General features: G+C 48.8%; 1 protein-coding gene across 1 annotated transcript in view; it reads right to left on the reverse strand.

Moving 5' to 3' along the window:
- The window catches only part of BMP6 (bone morphogenetic protein 6), a 95,237-nt gene extending 88,739 nt beyond the window's left edge, over positions 1-6,498 (reverse strand). Inside the window, exon 1 of the mRNA XM_054645275.2 lies at positions 5,452-6,498. Within this exon, the coding sequence (XP_054501250.1) occupies positions 5,452-5,881 (430 nt within the window). The 5' untranslated portion in view covers positions 5,882-6,498. The remainder of the gene's footprint in view (positions 1-5,451) is intronic.
- Positions 6,499-9,424: the final 2,926 nt, after the last annotated feature.

Raw genomic sequence — 9,424 nt, forward strand, 5'->3', positions numbered from 1 at the left:
ACAGCAAATATAAGGCTGTTCTTCAGCACTTGGGAATCTGTCTTGGCATCAAAGCCCACTATACAAGGCTTGGCAGAAGTCAGTAAACTCATTCCCATCATCAGCTTAATGATTTCTAGTATTGGCCTGCTCTGGACACACGTGGAGGACACTGCTCACATGCCGAGCAAGTGAGGCTGTACACAGCCAGCTGGCAGCACAGCCAGATCTGCAGCATCACACACTCCAGTTATTCCCTCTGAGTTGATGTCTTGACCTTTACAACACGTGGCCAAGAGTACAAACAGATGGGATGACAGTATGAATGGTATGGTCCCATCAATCCAATCACGCAACATCCCTGAGACATCTTGGTTGCCTAATTTTGTATCTCCCAACAGCAAGCACGGTGCTGGGAAAAAGGCAGGTGGGCTGATCAAATCCTTCAGATGAAAAAACTCACCTGCTTTAGAAACACATCTAAGGATGTTGGAGCACTGCTTCCCTCTCGTGAAAAGCTGTGCAGAACAAAGGCATATTGCTTGCACCTGAGGTGCTATGGATTTGGGCAAGATCGTTCCTAGAAGGAAATCTGGTAGGTAACCATTGCCAAAAAGATGAAAAGCCTGTTTGTAAGACATCACATCCATAAGGTGCTGCTGTATAGGCAAGGAGAAAGAGAGTGCATTTGTACAACAAGTCTTATATCTACCTCCAAGCAACTTCCTTGCACTGAAAGGGAGCACCCTTGCCCCAGCTGACACTTGAAGTCTTGCAGGGAAGATGGGGACTGCCTGGAGTTTGGAGATTCAAAAATAGAAGAAGAGTCTTTCCACCCCAACCCCAATTCAAACAGTGTTGAAGCTTCAGGGCTGACTGCAGGACTGGCTGGCAAAAGGTGAGCTTCCCCTCAACCTTTTGCATGAAGCCCTCCCAAGGGATCTGTGGGTCTTATGATAAAAGGGAAAATCTCTCTCCAAAAGTAGTCATACAGTGAATCAGTGCTGCTAGTCTGCTACAAAAAGCCACAATGCTGAATAACCAGGTACCACACCCCAAAGCACACTTTTTATGATCCTTATCTCTGGCAGGTTTGATGGGTTCAGACTTTTCCTGCACATCTATCAACAGCCCCAGATTTGGGTCACAGCAGAAACTCAGACTGCCACTGAATTCCTTAGGTTTGATTGTAGGAAGTGCATGGCTTTTTTCCTCTCAGTGTGGATGCCAGGATAGGAAGACATGGGTGAAGACCATGTTCTGACACAGGATTGCTTCACAGCACTCTTCATGATACACAAATAATTCTGGATGCCATTAAAGTAGCAAAGTCTTTGAGAGCCTTGTTTTCTGCTGCTTCACACAGCATGCACTACTCTGAAGACACCAGCTGGTGAAACTGAGGATGCAGCACAGATCTCCTTCACATCAGCACTGATGTGCCTGAGAACACTGGGGTCAAGCTGTCAATCCAGCATCACTGCCTCAAGAAGTATCTCCATACCAAGCCTGGGCTGTTCTGCCAAGAGGAGATAACCTTATCTCGTGCCATGAGGAAGGTACATTTTCCAGATAGGACACATTAATAGATGTTATTCTCCCAACACTACCGTGTCAAGACATGCCACATATTTATATCAAGGCTGTTCCTACAAGAAGAGCTGAACAGTTTCACAAAGACAACTGCTGGCCCACAATGCATTCCCCCACCCCAGCCCCACAGCCCTGCTCTACAGGCATTTCCACAGCACAGGAATTTGGTACCCTGCTTCTCCAGTGAATCCATGCAGATATTTCCATCTGTGCTGGCTATCCAGACTTCCTATGTGTGAAATGAAAAGAAACAGGCACTTGTCAGATGCTTCATCCTAATGAAAACACCCAAAACAGACACTTCTAGGATCATCTTGCCGAAAAAGGACTAGATTTACCAAGGTCAGGTTATGTTTTCTGTCAAATTATGTTTTGGTATTTAACCTGATAGATTAAATTTATTATCTGAATTATCTGAACTGGTTTATATTTCATGTGATTTTGCTTATAATGGGAACAAAAAAATATTTCTCCTCCCTGATACGGCTGTCCAGGTGCAGTTTTTTTCATAAAACTAAGTGCTAAGCGTCTCCTAGAAACCCTGGACATACTAAGCTCCCCTATAATCAGTCACTCTGGGAATCATTGCCCACACCACAATACAGACACCACCAGGTAAGCAAGATAAATCCCAGATTCCCCATTTCAAAGACTGATATTTCTTGTCCTCCCTGTAAGACAGCAAATCCCAGTGTGTGAAGAACCTCCACGCTTCTGTGACCTTCCTGTTTCACTTTAAAAAAAAACCCAAAACAAAATAGAAACTATCTCCAAGAACACTATCACCTTTGAGGCTGGGACAAGCCTGCACTGCCTGAATAATCCAAGACCTCACCAAAGTCCCTCAGCTTTGCAAGACCTTTGCAAAGAGGACTCACACCCTGAGCACATATGGAAACATAGCCTTCCTCAGAGAGAAAACACATCTGCTGTGTCCCCAGACTGAAGGATGTAGGTTGGTCAGGAAGGGCTGGAGCCCTGCATGTTTAAAATCAGCAATGACTACAAGCTAGTGACTCCTTTCGGGCTACAGGGCTGGAAAAATTAAATGCACTTTTATAAGAACGTCAACACCTGCAAACTTTCATGACAGAGTAGAACTGCTCTGCACAGCTGACCTAGATGATGGCTTTCCAGCACAACAAGATGCATCAAACTTTTGTCTGGCTCTGAGCTGCAGCAGAAGCAGCATCAGCACCTGCAGGCAGGTCACCCACACTGACTTGACACTCACACAGCCACATTCACCTGCATATCCAGGTGATACATCACATCTCTTTAGTAGTTGCCTCTTCAATAATGGAATGGGAAGTCTTTAAGATTGAACATAAAGTTCTTCAGAAGTCAGTTTTAACTGAACAGAAGTAACTGTATATATGGCCACATGCAGAAAGCCCCAACTAAAATAATTCTGGCAGTGTCCACTTATAAGCAGACTCCAGCTGTGAGTTTTCAGGGTTGTTTGACATGTACTTCATTGGATTAGTCAGTGTGCTTGAAATCAAGAATTCTTCCCTTTCTGCTGCGAACCCACCATCTTTTGCTGCATTTAATGCTTCATCTAATAAGCTGTTTTGACAGATTACAAGGTGGCTTTCTCCCATCAAACCTTTGGTTTCTATATTGGAATATAACCTTAGGCTTCCTCTACTTTTGCGATCTGAATTACCGTTAAATGGAAAAGAAAATGTCAATACACAGGTGAAAGACCCCAAAAAATCCCTGGTATGTCAGAGAAGCCACAGAAAACAGCCAAACAGCTGTTCAGTCCCAGCCCATCGATTTGTCAACACTCTGGTAACAAACAATCATGTTAAATGACATTATGGTTTATGACTTGGGATTTGGAAGTTGATGAGAAATTTCTGCAGTTGATTCATGCTTCCTGAGACACATAACTAGCATTTCAATTGCACTATTTTACTACATTACATGAATAATTTTCGTTGTTGTTACAGAAGGGTCTAGATCCAAATTCTCAGAACTGATTTGAATCATATGAGTGGAAGGGGTTGATTTCAAAAGAAACACATACTTTCAGATTATACCATCTAATAATATTGTCCTGGTGCTTTACAAACAGCTAATTACCTTCTTAAACACCACATGCTCACACTTATCCCTGAAATCAGGTCTTTAGGGAACTACCTGGCCCCTCGCAGGCACCTTGTTTCACATCCCTCAAGTGCAATGTGACATGGGGGTTGCTTATAGACAACTACAGTCAGCACCACACTTCTTAAACTCACAGCTCTAAGTATAGGTCCTGAAAGTCCCCAAGGCAAAGAACAGGGACAGCAGCTCTGTCTATTCAAAGGACAGAGAGGTTTGGGGAGGCTGGGAGGGAAGAAAAACAGGTGCCCTTTGGATTTAAAGCCTGTACAGTATTTCCCAGATCTCAGCTTCTGAGCTGAGACCACAGACCATGCCAGTTTCATCGATGGACAATTTCAGGATGTCTCAATATATCTGAGCTCTGAGATGGCAACACCACCTAAACCTCCCTGAGCTGACTTAAAACAAGGCAGATGAGACCCTGACAGCTACACACCTACAGTACAAGGAGACACCAGGGCTCCAGGCTCCTGGAAGGTCTGAGCACCTAAGGCAGCTCAACTGTACCCTTACGAGTTGTGGCTGCCTCAGTTTCAATGCAAACAAATCCTTTAACAACTATTTGCAACTCTTCTGACCTACCACGGGATTTCCATCAGGTACAAAAATTAATCAGCTCTTGTTCTAGATGCACAGAGCATGGCACAAAGCTATTGAACACCTGTACCAGCACTGAGAGCTCCGAGAAATTTCCTGCTGCAGTGACATAGCACTGCTCTAAACGAGTAAACACACAACAAATTCAGTTTGGTTTGTTTTTGTTTTTTTTTTTAAACAAGACAAGCTGTTGTAGTTCTGGCACACAGCTCTGGCAGCACAAGTAAAAAGGCAAAGTCTTCAGCTGACTGGCTAAGACACTTGAGCTTCACAGGAATTCCCTAAAAAAAGGAACTGTTATTTGCCAACTGAAATATTTTCATTCTCCACATTAGGCTGAATCTAATTACACTGTTTCCTTACAATTGCATAGTACTAAGAGCTCCTCTAAGTAAAAAACTTAATGATTTTCCCACTGCAATGCCTGCCTCAGAGCCCTTCACATCGCTGACAGGATGATTTGTTTGAAGAGCAGGTTGACGTCTAACAAAACTTAATTTAAGATTTCCACATGACACAGACTTTTTTTGCGTTCCTGTGCTTAATCACCAGAATAACCTACACAGAGTAGTACACATATTCACCACCACACTAGCTCTGACCCCTTAAAATAAAAACAAACAAAAAATATTTAAAAATGAGAAGATGAGGACACCATGAAGTAGTGTGGCTATGCTTTGTTCAAGCCCAGAGTCTTCAGTCCGGCATGTCTGTGCTGCTGGACCTTGCATAGAGTAAGTGCAACCTGTACTCCGGCATGAATCCAGCTCTGCTACCCAAGAAGCAGCAGAAGGTGTGCTTAATTCTGAACTACTACAGGCTACCATCAGAACAAGGACTACTAAAACAAAAAATTATTCTTTTTTTTCTTCCTTCCTCTCAGTCCCTCCCCCCAAGGTTTTGCATGCTGGGGTACATTCTTTTTTGACTGCTTGCGAGAGGTTTTGCCCTTCCCCAAAGTGAGCTGCCCTCCTGGCCGAAACCCGCGCAGTCCAAGGTGGGTCCCAGCCGGCAAAGCCCCGACCCCGTCGCGCCCCACCGGGGAGCGGCCGCGCGTCCCCCCTGCCCGGACCAGGGATGTCCGCGGGACGGACAGACGGACGGGGGACTGGCTGGGTGGGCTCCGCGCATCCCAGGACTCCCTCCCTCCCTCCTTCCCTCACTCACCCAGGTTGACGAAGCTCATGACCATGTCGGCGTCGTTGAGGAAGGCACTGTCCTGCGGGCTGGGCAGCGGCGGGGCAGGGGTCGGCGGGCGGCCCCCGCTCTCCGCGCCCGCGCTGCCCTCCGCGCCCTCGGCCAGGGAGTGGTAGAGGTCCAGCATGAAGCGCGGTGCCGCTCTCAGCCGTCCCGGCGGCGGGGCCGGCGGCTCCCGCGGCAGCGGCCGGGGCCGGTGGGGCAGCCCCAGCACCGAGAGGATCTCCCGCTGCATCTCCCGCTTCTCGTGCGACTTCAGCCGCCGGTAGAGGAAGCCCGAGCCGGCGGCGGCGGGCGGCGGCGGCTCCCCACCCTCGGCGGGCAGCGCGGGCTCGGCGGGGCGGCAGGCGCCGCTCAGCAGCGCCCAGCAGCAGCACAGCCAGGCCAGCCGGCGCGGCATGGCGCTCGGCCGGGCGCAGGCAGGCGACGTCCCCGCTCCGCGCTGTCCCCGCGGGCTGCCCGCCGCCCTCCAGCCCTGCCCCCCCGCGGCGGGTTCGGCCCGGGCCGGCGGGGGGCGGCCAGGCCGGGGGGGCTCAGCGCTCGCCGCCGCGCATGGCCGCCCGCGGGGCAGCGCGCTGCGGAGCCCCCCGCGCCCAACGCCGCTCAGGTGCGGCGGGGCCGCCCCCGGCCCGCTGCGGCCGCTCAGCGCGCCATGCCCCTGCCCGGGGGATCCGCGCCGGGCCGCGGGGGCTGCGGACGGCGGGAGAAGGAGCAGGGTGAAGAGCCGCAAAACTTTTCTCGCTGCTAGGGAGCAAGGGAGGCAGAGGGCGAGCGAGCGGCTCCTGCGGCTGCAGCCCCGGTCCCCGCGGGCTGGCCGGAGCGCGGCTGCTGCCAGCGAAGGCAAATCAGCAGCGCGCCCGCCTCTCGGCGGGGCGGGCGGCCGCTCCTCCGGGGCGGGGAGCGGGCGCAGGTAGCGCGGCCCCGCGGGGGCGGACGGGCGGGGCGGGGGCGGCGGAGCAGCAGCAGCAGCAGGTTGAGAAGCGCCGGCCCCGTCGGGTGTCGCGGGCTCGCTGCGCTGGAGTGGCGCTCCGCCGAACTGCGGCTCCTGCCGCCTCTGCCGCTAGACTCTGCCGGCTTGTTTCTTGTTAAAGGAAGGGTTTCGGCCACCCTTCCTGCCCCCAGCGGGTGTTGGCTATTTGTCCTGAAAATAGGTGGAGTTTTCTAAATGTGAATAAGCGTTGCGGTTTATTTTAGCAGGTTACGACATACTCCACAGCTTTTTTTTTTTTTTTTTTTTTCCCCTGGAGTATCTTGGAGAACTGAACGTGAAACTGTGGTACATGGCTGAGACTACCCAGGTACCCCACGCCAGCCCTGATTGATGGAGTATCAGTCTGCATCCTGTGGAGCAGGCTATGCTACCAGAAATTAACATACCCCCTCCTACAGTAATGCTGCAGCTCTGATTTCATCACTTTCATCAAAGAGTGAAAAAAAACAAAAAACACCAAAACCCAAACACCATCCAACACTCCAATAACAGCAGTTTGGTTGAGCGAGAGGCAGCTCTTCCATACCCTGATTTCTGACTTCATGTATCTTCCTCAGACTGGATGAGTAAAGCCAGTCTAGTCTCACTGAAATCAGTGCAATTGCTCTAGGTTTGAACTGGGATAATTTCATAGGAGTTGGCCCGAGAATAATATCTGGACCATTTGAAGTCACTGGCAAAATTTCCATTAACTTCATTAGAATCAGAATCTGGCAATAAGCTCATATTCAGCTTCCCAGAGACACAGCTGAGAATATTCAAGGCAGAATACAGTATTTTCAGAAGTGGAGGTTACACTGAGCCTTCACGTCTCTGAAAGCAAGGTTACAGATGTGTGCTTTAACTGCACCAGTCAAGGAATACTGTAATGCTGGATATTTAAAAACTTGTTTTGATAGGAAAAAGGGTATTAATTAGGAGATTTGAGCATACAGTCGTGGGGGTGGGAGGGAGGAGTACAAGTTGCTTTTGCAACTGTCTTTTTTTTTTTTTCCCAGATTGTGAAGATACTCAGAATTTGAAAATGGGGTTGCATGGGACAGCACAGACCCAACAGGTTCCTTTTGGTGTAGTGGATCCCACTACCTTCATGAAAGAGGTCTGTGTTTCCCAGGAAGGACTCAAGAAGGCAATGCCCAGGGAAATTTTTGTACTGCTGGTTCATTTATTCACTTTTCTCAACATAGAGCAGTGGGGCTGCTTTTTTTTTTTTTTTTTAATTAGATGAGACTAGGGCTCACTCCCAGAGAGGTGGTGAGCAACACACCTTTCCTTCCTGTAAGGCAGTGTGGGATCCTGCTGGGAAAACCCAGATTCCCAGGAGCAGAGCTCGGTGCACAAGCTGTCTCCTTCGTGAACTGAGAGGGATGCAGGACATTTTGCAACCCCTTAGGAAGGGTGTCTGGAGGTTGGGAGGATGTGCAGGAGCCCTTAGGTGAGTGAGGGACGTTTCCTAGGCAGGTACTTTTCCCGCAGGTGGTGGGGGAGGAGAACAGCCATTTCCCACAGACATTCACTTCCCAGTCCCTGAGCTCGTTTGGGTGTAGCTCCTGTCGCGGTGTCCAGAAGAGCTTTGTAGCCTCGGCTTCCTGTTTTGACAATGAGAGAGGGAAATGTCCCATTACACTGTTATTGCTGAAGAATGAACCCTTCCATCCGAAGTGTCCCCTGCTTCTCTCAAAGATAGGAAGAGATGGTACACATTTAGCAACGGACAGTGCCAAATTCTGGAGCAGCTCTTGGGTGTTTCTGCTCTTCTGATTCTCAAACATGTATCAAACCTTTATGGTTTTAATCTGAAATAGTGGTTACTGCAATAAACAGCAGCTGTTATAACAGTTGGAAGCATTTGGGCACCTGAGTTTAAAGAAGTCTGAGGACAGGGACACACAGCAAACCTTCCCTCTTAAGTTACTGGAGGTAAATTCCCTCGTGTAGGTGGGAAGTACACGAGGTACTTCCCTCGTGTGCTTAAGGAGAGGTAACGCCCTCCTTAAGAAGTTATTGCACCTTATTAAGTTTAAGTGTTCCAACTTTTTTTCCAGTAGTGCTTTCCAGAGTTGTGCACTGCTTATGCCTGGAAATGCCTCTGCTTGTGGATGTGAATGCTTTACTGAGGGATTCAGTTAATGCTATCAGACCTATGAAAGCTACAGCACCACTCAGCAGCTCAATGACGCTGAAAAGGACTAGGTCTCCTTCCAGAGGTCACATGCAGTGACTCTCTCAGATTTTTTGCCATCTGAAAGGGCAAGCTTCCCAAAAGGATTTTAGGACTTTGGATGAGAGCTGCATACCTAATTCTCTGAAGGAGAGCACAGGCTCTGTATTCTACAACTGCTGCAGGCTGAGACACACACGTTTTAAGAGTTAAACATAGATTTTAGAGTTACCGGCAGGACTTTGGATTTTTCGCAGCCAAAAAGCCTTTGCAGCATACCTGCCGTCCAAAACTGTATGGTAACACATAATTTCATTCGAGTTTTCGCTGTCAGATCTTCAAAAATGCTGCGAGTCCAGGTTTTTGGGTATCGTGCAAGTCACCAGCTTTCCCTGCTCATGACGGACATCTGGCGGCAAAGTGAAGAAACTCGGGTCTGTTCCTCGAAGTTTCCCTCGTTGGCAAGTCAGCAATAAAACATTTCTTTGTCTCTCAAACAAACAAATAAAACCAAAATCAAACCAAAATAAACGAAACCAACAAAAGAAACCAACTACCCCCAACCAAAACAAGCAACACCCCCTCTATATAATACAAAAAGTTCTCCTCCCTCCCCCAGACAAATCCTTATGTAATTTTCTGTCCTTAAGCCAAACTTTAGTCTATATTCAGTCCCACACATGGTCAGTGCTTCATGAAGAAAGTCGTTTATACATGACCATGAACAGAGCCTGTACTCCACAGAATACCCATCCCAAGGTGTGGCATGGGGCCAGCACGGATTAGCTACA

The sequence above is a fragment of the Agelaius phoeniceus genome, chromosome 1, assembly GCF_051311805.1.
Source record: "Agelaius phoeniceus isolate bAgePho1 chromosome 1, bAgePho1.hap1, whole genome shotgun sequence".
NCBI lineage: Eukaryota > Metazoa > Chordata > Aves > Passeriformes > Icteridae > Agelaius > Agelaius phoeniceus.